Raw genomic sequence first — 23929 nt, forward strand, 5'->3', positions numbered from 1 at the left:
GCGATGACCTTAAACTCTTATCTACGCACTTTAACGGTCGAGCGGTGACTTTAAACTCATGTCTACGTCAACGGTCGAGCGGCGACCTTAAACTCTTGTCTACGCATTTCAACGGTCAAATGACAACCATAAACTCCAGTCTTCATCAACAGTCAAGCGGCGACTTTAAACTCAAGTTTGCTCCTTCAACAGCTGAGCGGTGGCTATAAACCCGAGGCTACAACGAAAAGTGGCTGATCGACCGCTCTAAAGCTGAGCCTACTACAAATGAAGGTGATCGATGAATATATAAGCCGAAGATAAGGTCGACCAAGAAACGTGCTTCTCCAAGAAGTAACAATTTTCACTAAAATGAGGACGTTCGGCGGCGTTGAAGTGATCGCTCGGACATCTCAGTGATTAGTTACATCGCCGATCGGTAGGCCATGGGGCCACACTTAGAATTTTTCCATAAAAACGGTGAGTGGTGCGTAGTCCTACTCGAGCCTGAACGACAACGCATGAATAAACAAGTGCCAAAATCAAACAAGCAAGGAAATGTCGAACGACGACGCATGGCGATGCTTGAATAGACATATTCAAATAAACAAAGGCATGCCGAGCGGGTGATCTTTCATTACCACCTAGAAAAATTTTACAAGATATCAGGGACAGTACAAAAAGAGGCAAACTTCGCAAGAGGCGGGTTCACTCAAGGTAGTCCAACACATCATCGGGTAGTGGCTTGGTCAACTTATCCCGACTGATGACCTTGTTAGTCAATATGGATGGAATATAGCCGCCTCCCTTCAGTTGGTCGAGTGTCCCATCAATAGCGAGGTTGAAGAGGTTGAAGGGTCCGAGCGGAAGTAATCCTGCTTCAGGGTCTCAAATCGGTTGGACTCTTTGCCCTAATACTCCTTCAAGGTCGTTCGAGAAACCTCTAGCTCTACCTTCAAAGTGCCTAGCTCAGCATCCTTAGCGGCGAGCTGTTCTTGCGCCACTGCTTGTTCAGCCAATCGGCTCTCCTGCTCAATAGCCAGAGCTGCAATCGCCTCCTTCAAGTTTTGAGTCAGGATCCTAGCCTCCTTGTTTTTGATCTCTAGGTCCTCGATGGCTCGAAGCTTCCTGGTATTGGCCGAAAGGATCTTCACTTCGAAGGAGCTGGCCTACTTATTAAGTTTCGCTAGTTGCGAAGCCTGCTAGGCGCTCTTGCCCTTCTCAGCCTCCAGCAGCTCGGCGCTCTTTTGCATATCGGCCTTCAGTTGAGCAGCCTCAGCAATTAGCTGCTCCACGCATGCCTCTGAAGCTATTGATTGGTCGATTGGAGCGCGCAGCTACTGAACTTCGTGCTCTAAATATGAGAGTCTTTGGCACATGACCAGACTCTCTACCCAATACTAAAATGACTAGGGAATTGTAAGGGTCAAGCAGATAAAAACGAGCAAACACAAATGTAACCCCAGTGGACATCTGGGTATGGCTATTCGTAAACTCCTTCGGAGAAATAACCGCCACGCGGGCTCGCGCATCGGCCCATATTTGCTCGAGAGACCCTTGGATTCTTATCTGGTGCTCGGGGTGTGCCATGCGATGTCATCTGGGTCGTGCCACTCATCTGTCGGCAAATGGATAATTGTCATTATTTGTCTCTGGCTGCTCGGGCCAGAATGTTCCGAGGTAGCTCTGCCCGCAAATTGGGAAGTTGGAGCCAGTTGGATGCGGGACACTTGGGCCGCTGGCAACGATTGCGGTGACATGAAGGCGACCAGTGGTGCACAAATTGTCCCTAATGGTAGCCCGAACAACGACAGTGTCTGCTCGGATGAAAGGGAGGTGTGGAGCGCTGTTGCTTCTTGTTTGGGAGGAGTAGCTGCGGAGGTCTCGCCTCGCTCGTAGGATGGTCGCGAACCACCTTGCGCTGAAGTCTGTAGGGTGGAAGTGACCGAATGAGAGGACGCTTCCGCGCGGTGTCTCTTGCGCTGTCGCAGTGGTTCACCGGAAGTGGTCGACTCAGAAGCCACCGCGATTGGCAGCATAGAGGGCCACTCGGGAGGAAGATCTGCTGTAGCGGTCGCTCCACTAGCAGCCATCTGGCTAGCTCCTCCTTCACTAGCTAAGGCTTGCATTCCTTCGGCTTCGCCAAGCGGAACCTTGTGGGAGCCGACTGGCTGCAGGTTGTGATTCTCCAGCTTAGCCGCTGCCGTGGCGTTGATCTCCACGCCCACAAGTTTTCTCTTGCCAGCCAAACGCGTCCTTAACATGATGTGAGATGTAAAAAAGAAAGCAAAATCAGTTAGATTCAAGGATGAAGGGAAGAAAGAGCATACCTAGGCTGGACGGAAGCCATCTGCAGATCGGGCTCAAGCCAAACATGTAAAGGACGCCCTTCAACAACAATCGGTGAATATGATATTTCTGACCGGTCAAACTGGAAGCTGCTTGAAGAAAGTCTGATAGACTCTTGTACTTCCCGAGAGATGGGGGATTCGTCACCTCTAGCTGTCAGCTGGTCGGGAAGTCTGGCCGCTCAGGAAAACGAAGGAAGAAGTAGTTGTCCCTCCAATGCTTATTAGAGGACGATATTTTATTAAAAAAGACCAAGCCCACTCGGGCTTGGAACGAAAAGGTCCCCAACGCAGATAATTTTGGGTAGCAAAAATAATGAAAACCCCAAGGGGTCAAAGGAATGTCGTGTAGGTAGAACAAAACTATAACTACGCACAGTAGCCTAAAGGAGTTTGACACTAACTGATTGAGAGAAATATAAAAATATTTACAAACAACGAAGAAGAACGAATTAATGGGGAAACAAAGCTCGGCGATAAATTGGTCCTTGAAAAAACACAAAATACCCACGGGTGGTTTGTGTGGCCGATCATACGCAGAAGGAATAGCAATTTGGTAGTCGGATGGAAATTCATAGATGAATTTCAGACTTTCAATAACGTCCCCATCGAACCTGTACTCGGTGGAAGTATACTAGAGCCCAGGAACAAGGACGGAGGGTTTTAGAGAACTGGCCATCGAAAACAGAGGAGTCGAGGAAGAACAACGAACACATTCGAGTAAGAAAAAGGCAAAGAAACTTACAAAAAAAATCATCGGAGAAGAAGAAGAAGTGAACCGTCACGGAGAAGGAAGAATACAAAAGCGCGAGGAAGGAAGAAGACAGCGATGAAAGTGAGGTTTATAAACCTCGAGGCCGATCGACCTTAACCGTCCGATCCTGGGTTGTGAAAAACTAGGAGAAGATCCAGCGGTTGAATTTGAAATGACGCCTGTCACATCGTCTGTGGATATCTGCCTGTCACGTCAGACGTGCGGCGGTAGAAAGTGGGGGCGCGTGACATTCAGCTAGCGGAAGATATTAATAAGGCTTAATTAAAAAGTATGGTCGCGTACTCATCCATAATTATTAGAGGTTTGCACGGTCTTCAAGAAATTTGGATGACGTCAGGGCGCTCAGCCTAGAGAGCGCATGGAAAGGAGAAAATTTACCAAGTATTGTTGTCCATCGTCCCGACCAAACACAGATAATCGATTGACATATAACCAAACGGTCGAGGCACCATCTACTTTGGGAGGCGCAATTCGAGCGGTAGCTACAAACCCAGCCTGGCAAAACGAAGCTGAATGGTGAAAACGTTTGTGTCGATCAGAAACTGAGGAGCACAAGTAAGATCCAATCGGTCGTGTAAGACACGGAAGACGCTACTTGTCCAGTCAGTCGGACTTGCAACCTCCTTCGACTAGACTTAAGGGGGAGGCTTGTGATGTGGCGATATAAGGAGGCTCACCTGGCACGGGGTCAACTGCCAAGGTGGAGGTCAAAGTCAAGGTGGTCAACGCCAGGGTGTCAAAGGGTGAACGGAGGACGATTGCAAGAGTCGATCGAGACAATCAATGCATGATCGGCGGGAGACATGCCCGAGCGGACCACCCGTCCAGCTCGGGATAATATGATAAGATAATCAAACGCTCAATATGGAGCAACAGGACGCTTAGGAGACCAGAGAGCTTGTCCGAACAGGGAGGTCACACTACTACACAGCCACCGGAAGGAAGAGCAACTGAGGTCGATAGAGTGAAGGGGTCCAGGCCGAGCGGCTACCTTGCTCGACCAAGCGGCGAGACCATTGTCAACTCTCTGAGGCCGACAGAGCGGAGGAGTCTCGACCGAGTGACACTGTCTTGTTAAGGATATGCAGGCCTTGTTAAAGTATGATGTCAGAAGTACTTTCCTGGCATGTCCCTTCATAAGATATATTTGAGTACGTGCTCATACCTCGAGGAGCGTACACGTCGCCCACAAGGGCTCAATATAAAGGAGGTGAATCACCGGTGGAGATACGCGTTATTCACTGTTTACGCTATGGTTACTATTGCTCCACTTTCTTCCACTATTTTCGGTGACTGACTTGAGTGTCGGAAGGCCAACGTTGGAGACCCCTTCTCTGGCTCGACACTGACATTACTTGTTTTGCAAAGCAAAGCGAGGTCTACAGTCGGTCAGCGAAGTCACCACATCCTCAACTTTCCACCTTGCCGCTTTCATACCGGATTAATATATATTATTACCATATTATTATCATTAATATTATTAATTTATTCGTTAAAAAAAATAATTAAATATCAAATTGATTTAGTTGTAAAAATACTTAAATGGAATAAGAATAATAAAATATAGGTTAAATTAGATTATACATTAAAATCTTCTAATAAATAAGTTTTTATTATATTATCTAGAATTGAATAAAAAAATATTAAATTATATTTTATTCCTTATAATTTTAATTATGTGATTAATTGATAATCACAATCAAAATTATAAATATTAGTTTAAACTAAATACACCCTTATAATTTGGGAACTCAAATCCTACCCTTACGTCATATATGACAATAACTTTCTTGTTGAGTCATCACTCCCCTTCTTCCGTTTTAATTTTAGTTAGAGAAAAAATTATTTGTATGCGTGTATTTTTATAGAATTTGAGTTAGATAAAAAAAAAAAGGGAAATAAAATAGCTAATTAATACTTATACTTAAAAAGGTGAGAAAGGAGGGGAAAAAGAAAAACAAAAGAAAAAGCATACTTATATATATTTCAAATTTCACTTCTCTACATTTTCACTTAATTTATTTAGAAAATGAAAACGTAAAATGCAGTAGAAAATGTTTATTTCTTTCCGACCAAATTTATGATAAAAACAGAATTAAATGCAATTAAATTTGGAGCAATAAAGAATCCAAACCTGATCGATCACCCACTTTCATTTCCACAGAAGAACTTAAATAAAATGATTAAGAAATCAAACCATTTATTCCGAAGTAGGTAGTAGGTAGCGATCGATTACATGCATGAAATTAGGCCAAATTATTCAAAATGCTAAACTAAATTAAGATCCCAACTAATTAATGAAAGCATCCAGACTCTAATTATAAACGATCGATCGATGATTCTATTTATGCTAATCCAGGGAGAAAAGGCACGGAAGTCAACCACTGATCCCCCTCGATGAAGGGTTCTACCGTGAACGCCCTCGCCTCGGTGGAGCTGTTGATAACCCTGTACCCCGGCCACTTCACCCGGCCGGTGGTTGTCGCCCCCGGCCCACTGTTCTCGTATTCCCCGTAAAATAGAGTGCTGAGCGCGAAGCTCCCGTCCCACTCCGACCACCCCGCCGGATCGATCAAGCTGTCGAGGAACGACTTCATGAAGACAGTGCGGGAGTACTCCTTCCACGGCCGGCCGAGATAGGTGAGGAAGCTGGATTGCACCGGTAAGAGGTCGGCGGCCGCCTTGACCTGGCATCTGTGAACGGAGATGCCGGTGTTCTGGTTGGGGTCCTCCCGCGCCTGTGCCGTGAAAAAGTTCTGCTGGCCGGGGAGAGGACGGCGGGCGTAGAGTCTGCACCTCTGGAGCACCACGGCGGAGTTGCCGAAGATGAAGTCGATGGTGCCGTAGACGTCGCAATCGTAGAAGAACTGGCGGAGGGAGTGGACGTAGAGGGTGTCCTGATTTCCCACGAAGCTGCACCGGTGGAAGGCGGAGAGGTCGGCGCCAACGCGGAGGGCGACGGCCTGGTGCTTGCTCGGCCCGGCCGAGTTCTCCACCGTCACGTCGCGCATCAAAAATCCGTCGCCCACCACCGCTGCTCATTTACCATTAGTGTTAATTACAAATGCACAAAATTCATTAATTACGTGTTGATCAATCAATCAATAAAGTCGGCATAACATGGTTTTAATTACAATAGTAGATGATGTGGCGAAAAAGCAGACCACCAAGTCTGGGTCAAAGGCGAAAATAGCAGTCGACGTGAAAGTTAAAATTAAATTGGTCAATGGTAATCAGCGATGGTTAATAATTCCACCAAAGATGGTCGAACAGAAATCGACGCCAACGACCGATCGGGCATGAAGTGTCCGATCGACCAGGTGACTTGTCTGAGCAGAACGTTCGTCCGACTAGGAGCATTACGACAAGAACATCAAATGTTAAGGTGACCGAAGCGCTTGTCCAGTTGGACGGAAACAATCTACTGCACTAAGTCATTGCGGGGAAAAACAGTACATGTCGATCGAGCAGAGGAATCCCGCCCAAGCGGCTACCCCGCTCGATCGAATAGTGGGACCATTCTCATATCTCTTAATATCTCTTTGGGAGCTAATGCTGCTGACAACAGGGGGTATGGTCAACATGCGAAATGTACGACAGAAGCTTTTACTATCTTATCGGAGATTTGCATGCCTTGTTAAGATATGGTGTCAGAGACACTTTTCTAACATGTCCTTTCATAGGACAGTTAGGAAAGCATGCCCGTGTCTTAAGGCGTGTGCAAGTCGCCACTGGGCCACTATATAAAAGGGGTTCATACACTGACAGAGGTATGTATTATTCACTATTCACGCTTGTGCTTTCCTTGTTGCTATGTTGCTCCGTTCTACTGTTTCGATGACTGACTTGAGCGTCGAAGGGCCAACGCTAGGGACCTCTTCCCTAGCCCGTCCTATCCGAAAATCGTGAAGAAGGCTAGCTGAGGATGTGACTTCTAGGTTGACTGCTTGTAGACCTCATTCCGCTCTGCAACACAAGAAACATCAGTGTCGAGTCAGGGAAGGGGTACCCGACATTGGCCCTATGACACTCAAGTCAGTCGCCGAAAAAATGGAAGGAAGCATAGCAACAATAAGCATATGCATGAAAAGGGAATAACGCGTACCTCCACCGGTGAATGAACCCCCTTTATATAGCGCCCCAGTAGGCAACGTACACGCGCCTCAAGGCGTGGGCACATTTTCCAAATTGTCTTATGAAAGGACATGTCAAAAAAGTGTCTCTGACATTATATCTTAACAGGACATGCAAATCCTGACAAGATAGTAGAAGCTTCCATCATATGATCCGCCTGCTGATCATGTCTCATTGTCAACGACATTATCTCCCAAAGGGAAATTAAGAGATATGAGAGGGATCCCACTGTTTGGCCGAGAGGGGGAGTCGCTCGGCCGAGGATCTTCGCCCCGCTGACCTCAACCGATCTTCTTCATAATCCCTAGCTCAGCTCATTTTTTCCGCCCGATCGGACAAGCACTTCGGTCGACTTAACGTTCCTCCGCTCCGTGATGTGCATCTGTAGTTCTTGTCGTAGTGTTCTTGGTTGTACAGGCATTCTGCTCGAACAGGCCCCTTGCTGATCAGACACCTTATGCCCGATTGGCCACTACAATAGAACTCCGCTCGACCCACGTTTGGTGAGCTCGTTGTCTCTCTAGCGTTGACCACCTTAACTTTGACCTCCATGTCATTTGCTACCTCCATCCTTTACCCTCACTTGGTGGACTACTTATCACCGCATCACAAGTCTTCCCCTCAAGTCTAGTCGAAGGAGGCTGTAAGTCCGACAGACTGAACAGGTAGCGTGTTTGGTGACCTTCCGATCGGGTTATATAATTTTCTTAGTCGTCGTTCTGCTTCATCTCACTGACCCGAGTGTGTAGCTGCCGCTCGGATCTTGCTTCACAAGACTGGGTTTTGAGCCGTTGCTTGACTATCATATGGTCAGAGATCTATAACGATCGGGATGGTTGGCAGCGACTCTTAGCGATTTCTTCACATCTTGTCGCTTTCTTGGATGAGCGCTCGTAATAGTTGCTAACACCATCTCAATTTCTTGAAAACTGTGCAAATCTCTCGCCATTCTGGCCGAGCACATCGCCCATGCCTTTTAATTAAGCCCCATTAATGCTTCCCGTCGCTGGCTACCATGTGTTCCACGCTCTGCCGTTGCACACTTGACGTGACAGGCGGATATCCGTTGATGATGTGACATGCGTCTTTTCAAATTCTACAACCAGATCTCGTCCTTATTTTTCATAACCCTTGATCGGATGACTCAGAGCGATCATTCACTAGGCTTTATAAGCTCTTATTTACTCGCCGTCGTCTTCACACTTCCTTGCGTTTTTGATCTCGAAGCACATTCTGTGATGCTTCCCTTCCTCCTCATCTTCGCCGAAGACCTTTCTTAGTAAGCCTCTCCTTTCTTTCCTTCGTTGAATTCGTGCTCGCTTCTTTCTTGATTTCTTATGGCTATCTCCCCTCAACCTCCTTCGCCTGTCCTCAGATTATGGTATACCTCGATTGAGTCCAAGTTCAATGGTGATGAAATTGACCAGATGAAGCTCACGTATCGTTTCCCTTCCAATTATCAAATCACTATACCTTCAGCCTATGACCAGCCTCATTCGCCTCCTGATGGGTTTTTACCCTTTTTCAAGGATCAGTTCTGCATCAGTCTATGGTTCCCGGTTCACCCTTTCTTCTCGGTCGTGTGTAAATATTTTCATATATCCCTACACCAATTGGTGCCTAATTTATTTAGGTTGCTGTGCGGGGTGGTCGTGCTATTTCGTCTGCACGACATCCCCTTGGTCTCCCAAATATTTCACTACTTTTACTATCCCAAATTGTCCGAGCCAAGGACCTTTTTGTTCCAAGCAAAAGTGGGATTTGTCTTTTTTTGAAAAAAAAAATGCTGACCTCTAATAAGCACTAGAGAGAACACTATTTTTTCTTTCGCTTTCCGTTCAGTCACTTCCACCTTGCAGACCCCCGTCCGTACCGATTCGCGCCACTCCTTTGAGCGAGGTGAGACTTCATCACTCGCCTTTCCTGAGCAGGTGGTCATCCCAATTCCTACTCCTGTGTCATTCGACCAGACACTTTCTCTGTCCGGGTTGCCGCTGGGGACCATATGCGCACTGCCTATCGCATGTATTCCCCCTCACTCTTCCTTGCCGGCCACACAGGTATCTACTATCCTGTCATCCCCGATGCTTAAGTCCACAGGCCAAGCGACTTCTGAGTCTTCTGGTCCGAGCAGCCAGAGACACATAACGACCATCCTCTACTTGCCCATTAATGAGTGGCGCCACCCGGACAACGCCTAGCCCCATTCCCCCAAACACTGGATCAGGATTCAAGGGCCGCTACCACAAGTCTAAGACGATGCTCAGGCCTGTGCGACTAGTATTTCCCTAGGGGAGCTCATGGACATTCATACTCAGAGAGTCACTTGAGTACGTATATTGCTTTTATATTTACTTGCTTATTTCCTGCTCGGCGCTTACTAACTTATTGCTACTACTGTTCTGGGTTGAGAGCCTAGCCATGTGCCAAAGGCTAACTTTTTTAGAGCATGAAGTCCAACAGCTGCGCGCTCTGAGCGACTCGTCAGAGGCTTCCTGGGCGTGTTTGGAGCAGTTGACTAGAGAGGTGGCTCAATTGAAGGCCGATCTGGACAGGAGCTCCGAACAATTTCAAGTTGAGCAGAACCAGAGTACCGAGTAGGCCTCGTGAATTTAGCGTCTCAACAAACAGGCTAGCAGCTTTGAGTCCAAAATCAATTCCGCTAATACCCGAAACCTTCGTGCCATAGAGAATTTAGAGATTAAAAATAAAGAGGCTAGGGTCTTAGCATAAAATCTGAAGGAGGCTGAGGCCGCTCTAGTCACCGAGTGGGAGAGTCGATCAAAAGAGCAAGTGGTTGCTAAGCTTCAGCTCGACGCCAAGGATGCCGAGCTAGCTTTGATGAAAGCCAAGTTGGAGGCATCCCGAGCGGTGTTCAAAATTTACCAAAATACAGAGCCCGGTCGGTTTGAAGTTTTCAAGCATGATTATCTCGATTCGGACCCCTTCAACGACCGACTCACTGATTGGGTGCTTTGCCTCTTCAATTTTGGCATTGATAGAACCCTCCAATAGCTGAAGAATGGCGGTTATCTCTTTCTTGTGATGACCAACAAGATCATAAACAAAGAAAAGTTGACCAAGTCATTGTCGGACAATGTGCTTGACTATCTCGAGTAACCCTCCTCTCAGTTTCAAAGGCTGTCTTTTGTACTCTCTCCAGATGTTCTGTAAAAAAATTTCTAAGTGTCAATGAATGAACGCCCGTTCGACGCTTCCTCCTTTTGTTAAATTTTGCAAGTGTTCCTCCATGCATCACCGTTTGGGCCCATGGGACTATTTAGCGTCTTAACCACCTTATAGCGTTTTGTGAAAATTTTCTAAATATGCATTCTTGTACCTCCGCTCGCCAGTGTAACTAGTTGACGAGCCGTCCGGCCGTCTGTTTCAGTGTATTTTGAATGACCTCTTTACTTTTGTACGCGAGAATCTTCTCTGCCAATTTGCAGTAGGATCAGTGTTCATAGTCGCTACATGACTTATCACTAATTTTAATCTCGGGTTTATAGCCGCCACTTGGCTGTCGTCGTCGACTCTTGAGTTTATAGCCATCGCTCGGTTGTCGTCATCAACTCTTAAGTTTATAGTCGTCACTCGATTGTTGTTGTATACTTGAAGGTTTATAGCCGCTACTCGGCTATTATCGTAGACTCGAGGTTTTATTGCTGCCACTCGACTATTGATTTGTCGACCGAGGTTTATTGTTGCTGCTCGACTATTGATTGCGTAAACAAGGGTTTATAATTGCTGCTCAACTGTTAATTATATAAACAAGGGTTTATAGTCGTCACTCAATTGTTGACGTAGATTAGGGTTTATAGTCATTGCTTGATTGTTGATTTGTTGACAGGGGTTTATAATCACTGCTTGACTGTTGATTACATAGACAAGGGTTTATACTTGCCGCTCAACTGTTGCCATAGACTAGAGTTTATAGTTGTCGCTCAACTATTGATTAATAGACAAGAGTTTATAGTCGCTGCTGGACTTTTAACTTGGCCGAGTGGCACAAAAGTCTGGAACACTTAAGATTTTTATTCATTATCTTCCTACACACACAGGACATACATTCATACAAGCGTATATGGATTTAACCACGCACCTCTCACCCGACCCTATAGGGCTGGAGATGGTTTGCTCTCTAGGGCCGCTCAAGCCTTCTCCTGTCTTCATCTTGCGGGTAGTAGGCCCCCGAGCAGAGCTTCTAAATGACTTTATAGGGTCCTCCCCGTGGGGCTTATAGCTTTGTGACGTTGTCGATCGGCTTCATTCTTTTCCATATCAAGTCGTTGACCTGGAATGATCTTGAGGTCACCCTCCGGTTGTAGTTCTGCTTCATGTGCTACCTGTATGCCATGAGCCGGACGACGGCCTTATCCCATGCTTCATCTACCAAGTCGAGTTTCATGAGTCTCTGTTCAGTGTTTCCATCATCTACAGCTGCACACGGTCAGACTCTACCCTGACTTCCACTGGAACCACTACTTCACCTCCGTAAACCAGATGGAATGGGGTGACGCTGGTCGTCTCTCTTGGTGTGATGCGATGAGCCCACAATACGCTCGGGAGTTCATCGACCCAACTGCCTCCAACATGGTCGAGCTGAACCTATAACCCTCTAAGGATTTCCCTATTAGTGACTTCTACCTGGTCGTTGCTTTAGAGGTAGGCCACTGAGGTGAAAGCTTGTGTAATGCAATAACCTTCACATCACTCCTTGAGCTTCCGTCCTGCGAACTGTCTTCCTTTGTCTGAGACGAGACGGCGAGGGATGTCGAACCGACATAAGATATTTTGTCATATAAATTTGATAACCATATGCTCGGTTATCTTGGCTAGCGGCTCGACTTCCACCCACTTTGAGAAATAATCTACTGCGATGAGTAGAAATCTACGTTGACCGGTTGCTATTGAAAATGGTCCAATGATATCCATGTCCTACTGGTCGAACTGACAAGACACCATGGAAACTTTCTGTTAGGACCCGTATGACCAACAAGAGGGGGTGAATTTCTCTTCAAAAGAAAATAAAAACTTTCTCAATCTTTTGAAATAATAAAATACTTGTATAAAAAGAATTGATAAACTAATAAAGAAAGAGACAACCAATTTTATTTGATTACAATCGGGAAGGTTGTTAATCCAAGACTTTAAAGGGCTAATCAAATTCTCCTTTCGTCGTAGGTGGAGAAGTCTCTTACAAGTGTTGGAAGCACACAAAGTAGTAGAACACTTAAAGAAACTCGTGTACAAGTGATTCTGGACTACTCGGATCAAAGCTATATTTATAGCGCTGATCGAGACTCCTAGAAGGGTTCCAACCGCCTTGACATGGATAAATTTTTATCCAGGTCGCAACGGATTTCGACACGTTGAATTTTATTCAGGCCCCCACTGGGCGAGGCGCCCTAGGGGTACCCAAGTGATCTGGGCACCTAGACCATCCGAGCGCCCAAATCAAGTCAACTTTTTGATTGACTTTTTAGTTCGGGCTCTTGCTCCGATTCCGCTCGCTTGGGTGATTCGATCATCCAGAATAGGACTCACCCGAACTCATTTTTCGGCCTTCTCGAGCAACCTTCCGCTCCCGCTTCTTTTCCCTTGGAAATGTTGCGAGCTTCCTTCTCGTCCGCCAGCATACTTTTCCGCAGCACCTCGTCCCTCAGACGCACTAAGCCCGTTGACTCTCTCCCGTATCATCTTTTTTGCTAGCTGCATCTTTCGCTCGACTTCCTGTGTTTCTAAGTTCCTGCATACTTAGGCACAGGACATCAAAACATAATAGGACCTAACTCTAATTTGGTTTGCCACATCAAAACTACCTCGGGGTACTAACACTTTCATCTCCTCAATGGGTCGGTGCGGGATATTATGATACTTTTGACACGACAAGAAAGTGGCTACCGTCCGAGCGGCGTCATCTTGCAAGGTGGACCAAAAGTATCTTGCCAACAGGATCTTTCGGGCCAGTGATCTGCCACCCAGGTGACTTCCGTAGGAGCCATGGTGAACCTTTTGCAAGATATATTCAACGTCCTCCGATTTGATGCACTTGAGAAGCAGCCTTAAAAAAGCTCTTTTATATAACTGATCCCCGATCATGGTGAACCGTCCGACCCTCCTTTTCAACAGACTAGCTTCCTCTTGATTAGCTGGTGTGACACCCGATCAGAGGAGCTTTATCAGCGGCATCCTTCAGTCGTATGGGAATTCTATCGCGTACATCTTGTCAATGTGTGTCACCAGTAAGACTTGTTCGATCGGCTTATCAATGATGATTGGTGATAACGAACTAACTAACTTAGCCAGCTCATCAGCGGCCTGGTTGTCCGACCGAGGAATCTTCTGTATAACTACTTCTTGGAAGCTAGTCTTCAACTTTTCGAAAGCTTCGGCGTATAGCTTGAGTCAAGTGTTACTTATCTCAAACGTGCCCAATAGTTGCTAAGATGCCAGCTGAGAATCTGGGTGGATGAGGACTCTTGTGGCTCCTACATGCCGAACTGCCTATAAGCCAACTATCAAGGTTTCATATTTAGCTTCATTATTTATAGCCTGATAATCCAACCGCACGAACAACTGCATCCTATTCTCCCAAGGTGAAATCAAGAGGATGTTGATTTCACTTCCTTGCTAGGTGGATGAACCATCTATATAGATCTTCCAAGTTTCGTCCGGCTCGACGTTCTAGACCTCGGTAACAAAATCAGCCAAGGCATGTGCTTTGATTGCCATTCACGGTTGATATTGTATGTCAAACTCGCTCAGCTCGGTGGTCTATTTGATTAGTTATCCAGACGCTTCTGGGTTAAGGAGGACTTTTCCCAGTGCACTGTTGGTCATCACCATGATCGGATGTGATAGAAAATACGGTTGGAGTCTCCGAGTGGCGAGTACTAACGTGTATGCCAAATTTTCAAGATTGGTGTAGCAGGATTCTGCATTTTTTAATATATGACTTTGAAAATATACAGGTTGTTGCTCAAGGCCATTTTGCCACACCAAAACCGAGTCAACCACATGCTCTAGGGATGACAAATAAATCCAGAGCGGCTCGCCGATATTAGGTTTCGTCAATACAGGTAAGGATGTAAGGTACTCCTTGAGCTCCTCCAGCGCCTTATTGTACTCGGCGTCCCATTGGAACTTCGTCGCTCGGTGCAGTATTTTGAAGAATGGGTGACTCCGATCGGACAATTTAGAGATGAATCTTGATAATACGGTGATCCGTCCGATCAGCCGTTGGGCCTCCTTCAAGTTATGAGGCAGTGGCATGTCCTGCAGTGCCTTCACCTTTCTCAGATTCGCCTCGATCCTCCATTTGGTGACGATATATCCCAGAAAGCGGGCACTCCTTTCTCCGAGCAGGTGCTTGTTTGGATTCATCTTGATTCCATATGCCCTCAAAGTTGGGTAAGATTCTTCGATATCTGCGTAGAGGTCAGCGGCTCAGAGAGATTTTATCAAGATGTTATCGATATATACCTCCATGTTAAGATCGATCTACCATCGAAACACCTTGTTCATCAATCTTTAATAGGTGGCACCGGCGTTCTTCAATTCGAACGACATGACTTTGTAGCAGTATGTCCCATCGACCGTAATGAAGCTGCCCTTCTCTTGATCTTCATGAGCGAGCGACACTTAGTGGTAGCCTTGGTATGCGTAGAGCATGCAGATCAACTCACACCCCATCGTGGAGTCCACCATTTGGTCTATCCGAGGTAAGGGATAAAGTCCTTTGGGCAAACCATGTTCAGATCATGGAAGTCAATGTAGACTCGCCACTTGTTACCTGGTTTGGAGACCAACATGACGTTGGCAAGCCAGCTCGAAAATTGTACTTCACGAATGTGACTAGCCTCTAGTAACTTTTCTATCTCCGCTCGGATAATTTGATTCTGTTCCGAGCTAAAGTCCCTCTTTCTCTATTTCACCGGTCGAGCGTCTGGTTGAACATGAAGCTCGTGCTGAGCTATGCTTGGCGAGATGCCCGGGAGTTCGTGTGTTGACCAGGCGAACACATCATGGTTTCGCCTAAGGCAGGCGACTAGCTCTACCTTCTTCTCATCTGTCAGGTCGATAGCTACAAATGTAGTGGCTTCTGATCAGCTAGGATGGATCTGAACCTCCTTTTCCTCATAGACCAACACGGGAGGTTCTTCCATGATGGCGTTCATTTCTAGACGGGGGCTCTTCCGCGTGGCCCTTGCTTTGGATTTGACCATCTTGACGTAGCACCTCCGAGCGGGCAATTGGTTGCTTTTAACCTCACCCACCTCGTTGTCTATCGGAAACTTGATCTTTTGGCAAAAGGTGGACAACACCGCTCAAAACTCATTCAGGGGCAGTCAACCTAATATGACATTGTAGACAGATGACATATCCATCACAATGAAATTTGTTGTCCTGGTCCTCTTAAGAGGTTCTTCTCCTAGTGATATGACCAACCGATCCTAGCCGATCGGCAATACTTCATTGCCTGTGAACCCGTAGAGCGAAGTCATCATGGGTTACAGTTCAATCCGGTCGATTTGTAGTTGGTCGAATGCCTTCTTAAAGATTATAATCACCGAGCTACCTGTATCAACAAAAGGTTGGTGAATGGTATAGTTAGCTATTATCGTCTGGATGATCAAAGGTATCGTTGTGAGGGATCTCCACTCCCTCTAGGTCTCGGGGGCCAAAACTGAGCTCAGGTCCCTCGGCCTTCTCCTTACTGCATCCAACAACATGTATTTCTTGTCACCGAACATGCGACTTTCTTGTTTGATTGGAATCATCGTCGGTCGGCCCACCGGCGATCATTTCGATTTCACCCCGAGCGGTGTTATTTTGGTTCTCCTCTTCCCGAACCGAGGGTCTAGTCTGCTTAACAGAAGCTCGGACGAGACTTGTGTTATTTCTTCTTTGAGGCTAACGATGGCGCTGTTCGTCCGCTAGTCTGTCTTCTTCACTTCGCCCGTCCGACTGGTGTTGATGTCATCGCTCGAGACTCAGTGAGCGACGACGGTATCCTGTAGGAGCCTATCGACGGGAAATCGATGGCAGGTTGTAGTAGTCGCATGTATTGTGCGTCACCAACTAATGGAAGGAGCAAAACAACAACGTCCATGACTTGCCTTTCACAGTTTTCGAGCGACTTGCAGATACATGCTGCACGACATATGTTCTTAGCTTCGTATGCGACTGTGCTACTCCCGATCGGGGGCCCTTTGGTGGTTGATGATTAGTAGTCGACCGTTATTCCATGGGACTAGTATGCTCGGCTGGTACTTCCTTCGCGCTGCCTGGGCTTCCTCCATATTTATGTATTCAGTGGCCCACCTAAGTAGGTGGTCGAAGTCTTTTGGCTGCCTTCGGATGAGGGAGCGAAAGAATTCCCCTTCGGTAAGTCCTTGGGCGAAAGCATTTACCAATATATCTAAGGAGACCGATGGAATGTCTATTGTCACCTAGTTGAACCGCTTAATATAGGCCCTCAGTGCCTCCTTGGGCCCTTTCTTCAATGCAAACATGTTAACACTTGTCTTCTGGTAGCGACGACTGCTGGTGAAGTGGTGCAAGAATACCGCTTGGAAGTCTTTGAAGCTATGGATTGATCTGACTGACAATCGTCTAAACCAGCGCTGCGCTGATCTGGAAAGGGTGGTGAGGAAGACCTGACACTTCACTCCGTCGGTGTACTGATAAAGTGTGGCCGCATTATCGAACATGGCCGATTGATCTGACTGACAATCGTCTAAACCAGCGCTGCGCTGATCTGGAAAGGGTGGTGAGGAAGACCTGACACTTCACTCCGTCGGTGTACTGATAAAGTGTGGCCGCATTATCGAACATGGCCAGGTGGTCACCCGGATCGGTCATTCCATTGTATTCCCCAATCGTTAGTGGGATGTAATGTCAATGCAGGGGTTATCCAGGGATCCTCTGAGAGAACTGTCGGTTGATCCACTCGGGCGAATCATCATTTCTTGGTGCTTTCCCTTTCAATGCATCCCTAACGGGTGCATCGTCAGAAGAGGATCCTGATTCTTTGTCAACTTAGCACTGTTCCTCTAATGGAATCTAGAACAACGCGCGATGAAAGGGGATCAGCGTATTAGGTGTGCCCCCATATGTGTCGGTCGGCTTCTTTTTCTAGCTTCGAAAGGATACATGTTCCGCTTGATCTCTATATCCGTCTTACTGCACCGCTGCTAATGTCGCGGACTCATGTACCTGGCGCTTAACCAGCGCCTACTATTGTTGTTGCTCTACCATTTATGTTGCTCGGGCTTGTATCAGTATATCTAATTCCTCCTTTGTTAATGTAACCGTCATGAGTTGTCCAACGTCCTCCATCTTCGCGTTTCGGATACAGGCTACATTTTAACAAACGACGCCAATATGACCTTGTCCGAAAATCATGAAGAAGGTTAACTGGGGATGTGACTTCTGGGTTGACTGCTTGTAGACCTCGCTCCACTCTACAATACAAGAAACGTCAATGTCGAGCCAAGGTCCCTGGCGTTATCCCTCTGACGCTTAAGTCAGTCACAAAAAAAATGGAAGGAAGTGGAGTAACAGTAAGCACAGGTATAAATAGTGAATAATACGTACCTCCACCGGTGCATGGACCCCCTTTATATAGCACTTCAGCAGGCGACGTGCACGCGCCTCAAGGCGTGGGCATGTTTTCCAAATTATCCTATGAAAGGACATGTTAGAAAAGTGGTTTTGGCATCATATCTTAACAGGGCATGCAAATCCTGACAAGACAATAGAAGCTTCCATCATACGATCCGCCTATTGATCATGCCTCATTGTCAACGACATTATCTCACAAAAGAATATTAGAAGATATGAGAGGGGTCCCACTGTTTAGCCGAGCGAGGGAGCCACTTGGTCGGGATTTCCACCCTGCCGATCTTCTTCATAATCCCTTGGCTCAGTTGATTGTTTCTGTCCGACTGGACAAGCACTCTGATTGTCTTAACGTTCCTCCGCTCCGTGATGAGCATCTGATGTTCTTGCCGTAGTGTTCTTGGTTGTACGAGCATTCTGCTCGAATATGCCCCTTGCCGATCAGACACCTTATGTCCGATTGGCCATTGCAGTAGATCTCCGCTCGGCCCACCTTTGGTGAGTCCGTTGACTTTTTGTCATTAACCGCCTTGACTTGGACCTCTATATTGATCTTAACTTTAATTTCCACATCATCTACTACTTCTATATATCCTTGACCTGCACTTGGTCCTTGACCCGCACTTGGTGACCCCTTGTCACCGCATCAAGTATAATATATAATATGTCCCACGGGGTTATCCGGAGTGGTTAGTACGTAGAAGATTGCCCAATGAGATCGTGAGTTCGAATCGCGGGGTAGTCAGAGTGTAAATCCCTGGTCCCCGTGTCCCTCTTCCCACTGCGCACTAGTTTCTCCGGTTACCATGATTAACCTTCCTCGTGATGGCCTTGGGCAAGGTACGGCGGGAGCGCTGGGGCGAACGTTATCACCTTTTTACCCAAGTATAATATATAATATATATTATTTTTTTTCAATAATTGATTAGTCCTTTTCGTCCGATCTGTGACAAAATTTATAATTTGGCGCCAAAGGAGATGACAGAGAAGTGCTGCTTGCGGGCGAAAGAATATTGGACTGCAGCGCTACGAGTTGTTCTCGTAACGTTGGAAGCTCTACAGAGGACGCGGTTAAGCACGAGCAAGAATTTGTCTATTTATAGCGCAAGCTAAGGAAATGCAGAGGAGGAGAACAGATCGAATTCAAATTTAAAGTTTACTGACCGACAGTGGCCGATCGGAAGGTGGTCCATCCATCCACCACGTTCCTGCTTGCTTTGATCACCGTCTTTCCGATCCCGTCGCCCATCAACATCAAGTTCTTCTTGCTCATCGGCACCTCCACGTTCTCCAGATACGTCCCCGCCTTCACGTAGATCACGAACCTCTGCTTACTGTTGTTTGGCGCCGCCGCCACTGCCTCGCTTACCGTCGTGAAGTTCCCGCTCCCGTCCTTCGCCACGACCAGGTCCACACTCGTCTCATTCGTAGCCGCTTGCAGCAGCCTCCGGTCCTTCTTCGACACCCACTCCGGGAACCCTCTGGCGGCGTCCACCGAGCCGTACCCCTCCAGGGCCTCCCGACGGCGAGGCACCTTCCGCGGTATCTTCCTCACCATGGCCAGGGAGTTGCTGATCATGTGAGACACGTGGTAGAGCCGGCCCTCGATGACTTGGCGGTAGCCGCCATCGTGGCCGACGTAGGCGAAGCCGTCAAGGCAGGTGTACTGGTTGGTGATGGCGGCGGAGAGCACGGTGCGGACGTCTTCGACGCGGGAGGAGGCGTTGCCGCCGGAGAGGTGGGACCAGGCGGCGGACAGCTGGTTGAGGGTCTGCGAGAAGAGGTCGAGGCAGTCGGTGATGGCGTAGCGCTGGCGGCCATCGAGGGTGTAGCTGTGGTGGCGGAGGTAGATGGAGCAGTTCTTGTGAGCGGCATTGACGGCGGTCTCGGAGGCTTTGATGGTGGCGCAGATGACGTCAGGGAGGGACTTGGCGTGGATGTGCGGGATGGCGGAGAGGGTGGATACGCAGAGCTCCGGGTACAGAGTGCCTTCACAGTGGTCGATGCCTGTGGATACTGCCGGCGCCGGAAAAAGAAAACAGATCAGGACAATGGATGAAAGGACGAGCTTGCTGCTAAAGATCGCCATGGAACTCGACTTTGAAACAATTAAAGTAGATAAGCTAAAGAATCGAGTAATGCTTTTAATGACTGGTGTCGATGGAATCCCATCTCATTCATCACAGCCCATTATTATCATTTCTCTGGACTCGAGATAAGAATGTGTGTATCTATCGTGTGAGAAAACGATTTAGCAGGGATGGGGCCGCTAGAGTTTAATTTTAGTCTTAGGAAAACTTTCACGTGACTTTGTCTATTTTGATTTTAAATTTGGACAGCGTAAGCAAAACGCTAAAAGAAAAGAAAAAACAAAACGAGTAGAATATACGTAACTTTTGCATGAAAATCAATAACATATATATTTATAGAGGAATGATATTTGTCGTGACAATTCGTCGTGACAATTTGTCACGACACACTCATCGAGAATTACTGATTGATCTGTAGACCGATCAGGTTGCCTCCTGATCGGTCTATAAACCGATCAGTGAGTGTGTCGCGACAAATTATCACGGTGAATTATCACGACAAATATCATTCCTCATACTTCTATGACTCATATCCTCTATGGTCAAGAAGACGGATACACTTTATTCTGATTTTTATTTTTTTGTAAAAAAACAAATTACAAAAAATCTGCACCTTCTGAAAATACGCACCAGTTTTATATTTGAAAAATGATAAGCAAAAGATTTTTACTACTTTCTCATAGATGCTCCTGAACTAGCTACTGCCATTTCAGTCATAACCATAAGCATGCAACAGAAGTGACAGTGACATGGTAAATTTTTAGTTCTATTGATTTAAAAGCAAAATTAAAAATAAAAATGGAAATCCAATTCCAATCACAATTTTAGCGATGCAAACACTGAAACAAGTTCAAATCTAATCATTCAAAATAACGAAACAATTAAAGATATTTCCCTTCTCTATTTCATCATGAATCCAATTATAAGCGCCCCCACGGGCGGGATCAACTGGTTATGACATGGATTCTTGCAGCATGAGTCGAGAGGTCGAGGGTCTGCGGTAGCAAATACGATAACATCAATATCTGTCCGTGCTAAACACCTGAGACCACCATGTCATAGCCGGGCCCGTATTCACCGTGATTTACTTCCTCTCATACTTGTGGGGCCGGGTTGAGGGGGCCGCTGGGTTGACGGTTCCAACCTTTTGCAGCATGAATCCAATTATAAGCGCAGAATTAAGGAATACTTACTATATATAACTATAAATCAATGATAACATTCCTTGCTAAAACAGAATTTTTTACGATCAAGATGACCTGTGTAGATTCCAAAGTCAAAAGACGACATCAAGTGGAAAGGTATAACAGTAGGAAACAGCAAAGCCACGAGTTCTAACCATGAATCAGAAAATAATTAATGAGCAGAGCGAAAACCATGTAAACGAGCGAGCCAGCAAGCGTAGGTAGGCTATCAGAATACGGTTCATTCCCGTTGGCCGCCAACTCCACCAGCAGGGGTGAAGAAAATCAGAATAGAGGAAACTCCCGATGTACTCCAAGAAAATCGTAATGGCAAACTGTGAAGGAAACTCTATTGATAAGAAATTTTAAGGAATTATAGAAAATGTAAAAAATCAGATAATTTTGACAACCATTACAGAGGTACAAGACTCATACCTATCAATTAGAAGTAAATTGTCTTGAAAAACAATAATATATTAAAACCATCTAAAACGTACGAACTCAGGGACATTTCTCGAAAACAAGCGTCTAAAATTAATTTAATCTTCTATAAATATCATTTTATAATTTAACACTCTCCCGTGACATTCATAGAACTAATCTGAACTTTGATCAGAGATTTTTGAATGTATTTTTCGGAAGTGATTTTGTAAAAATATCGATAATATTATTTTCATTTTTAACTACGACTAATCCGTTAATAAAAATGGGCCCCAAAAAAGTTGGTCAAGTTAAGAAAGACCAGTTAACTTGTAAAGATAAATGTCAAACAGTTAAAGTCATGTGGTCGAACGGATTTGGAACTGCTAACCAAGCAAGGTTGACCGAGCGGGCCTCGTAACACCGGTTAGACGTGAAGGGCGGACCAGACCACCTGAGCGGCTGCCCTTTGCAACTTGTAGATGAGGTTTGAAGCTAAGTACTAATTTATCCGACCCACCACCCTATCTGATCGAACCTAGGGGATGATTGGACATATTGCGTCTCCTTGGCAAAATGAAGAGTCGAGTGAAGAATGAGTTATTGCAGCATTCTGTAAGATCGCTGGACATCTACCGGTCAAGTGATGACCGATCGACCTATAGTGAGACCCACATATCTGTCATATCGTACTCTTTTGGAAATTTGTGCTGTAAAGATAGAGAATATCCCACCGATAAATCACGCTTTAGAAGCTTTCAGCCTATCAAATCACAAAGATTTGTGCTTGTTTAAGGAAATGTGTCAAAAGTACTTTATCTGTCCTTTCTTAGGAGAAAGCTTCAAAAAACTTGTTAATTTTTGAGATGCGTGCACAACGCAATAGTGACACTATAAAAGAGGTCTATATCTACATGCGAAGGTAGGCGATGCTTCATATTTACACAAGCTCTTAGCTACAGTCTACTTCCACTATTTTCTTCTCCCAAATAGATCATTGACTTGAGCGTTGGATGACCAATACTGGGGACTCCTACCTTGTCCCAACACTAACGCTTCTTGTGTTATAGGATAGCGCGAAGTCTTCAAACAGTCAACAGTAGAGTCACGTCCCTTAGCTCACCACCTTCACCGATTTCGGACATGACCATATTAATTGACATTGTCTGTGAGAATCTCACGTGCATCCGAGATGTGGAGATGGAGGACGCTGGATAGCTCACCACAATAACATTAACCCCAGAAGAGTTGGAAATGCTGATAAACGCTCGAGCTGCAAAGATGGTGCAATAAGAACAACAAGCAATAGCAGAGTGCTGAGCGTTGAAAGACCCGGCTATATTTGCGACCGACCATCAAGTTGAATATGGGACCCAAGTGGAGGGTCCCATTGGGCATCAATCGAACCACCAGCCGATGGGCGCTTTCCAGCAAGGACCCATTTTACCGACCAGCTTGCCACCAGTGCCCAATGCACAGATCTCATATCACATAGCATTATTTAAAATGCCTTCAAATAAGCATGGCGCGCCTATGGTTACCACCTTCTAGGACCTAGGGTTACCACCCTCTAGGATTTTCCACCTACTTAACCGTAGCTAGGACTTTCCATCACCTAGGGTTACCGCCCCCTAGGACCAAGGGTCACCACCTCCTAGGGTTTTCCACCTGCCTAGAATCTACTAAAACTTTTACCTAAGACTACTTAAGACTTTCCTACAAACTCAATCAACTTTCTTAGATCACAAGATAACTTAACTTTGGACCCTTTGACATAATCAAAACTCAGGTTCGATCATCTGGATCTGGTGCTTCTTGCACCAACAGTTACCCCGCTGGACCAAGCAGCAGGACCATTTTCATATATCTCAATATCCTTCTGGGAGATAGTGTCTCTAACACAAGACATGGTCAACAGGCGGATCGTACGGTGGAAGCTTCTACTTTCTTGTCAGGGATATGCATGTCATGTTAAGGTATGGTGTCAAAGATACTTTCCTGACAGGTCCCTTCATATGACATATTGGAGAACGTGCTCATGCCTCGAGGAGCGTGCATGTCACCCACTAGAGCTCTATATAAAGGGGGTCCATCACCGGCGGAGGTACGCGTCATTACTATTTGCGCTTACGTTATTGTTGCTCCACTTCCTTCTACACTTTTAGTGACTAACTTGAGCATCAGAGGGCTAATGTCGGGGACCCTTTCCCTGGCTCGGCACTGACGTTACTTATTTTACAAAGCGGAGCGCGTTCTATAGTCATTCACGTAGTAGCCTCATCCCGATCAGCTTTCCACCCTCCAATTTTCGAACAGGATCAAATACTAAGTGTCTAGTCAGTCGGACTTGCAGCCTCCTTTGGCTAGACTTGG

General features: G+C 46.2%; 1 protein-coding gene across 1 annotated transcript; it reads right to left on the reverse strand.

Moving 5' to 3' along the window:
- Positions 1 to 5312: 5312 nt before the first annotated feature.
- Positions 5313 to 20068, reverse strand: LOC122014404 (pectinesterase-like). Its single transcript, XM_042570632.1, has 2 exons — positions 19027 to 20068; positions 5313 to 6136 (listed from the first exon to the last, which is right to left on the reverse strand). The coding sequence occupies exons 1-2, from the start codon at positions 19949 to 19951 to the stop codon at positions 5448 to 5450; spliced, it is 1614 nt and encodes a 537-aa protein (XP_042426566.1). The 5' UTR covers positions 19952 to 20068; the 3' UTR covers positions 5313 to 5447.
- Between the last annotated feature and the right edge of the window lie 3861 nt (positions 20069 to 23929).

This window comes from Zingiber officinale, chromosome 8B (genome assembly GCF_018446385.1).
Source record: "Zingiber officinale cultivar Zhangliang chromosome 8B, Zo_v1.1, whole genome shotgun sequence".
NCBI lineage: Eukaryota > Viridiplantae > Streptophyta > Magnoliopsida > Zingiberales > Zingiberaceae > Zingiber > Zingiber officinale.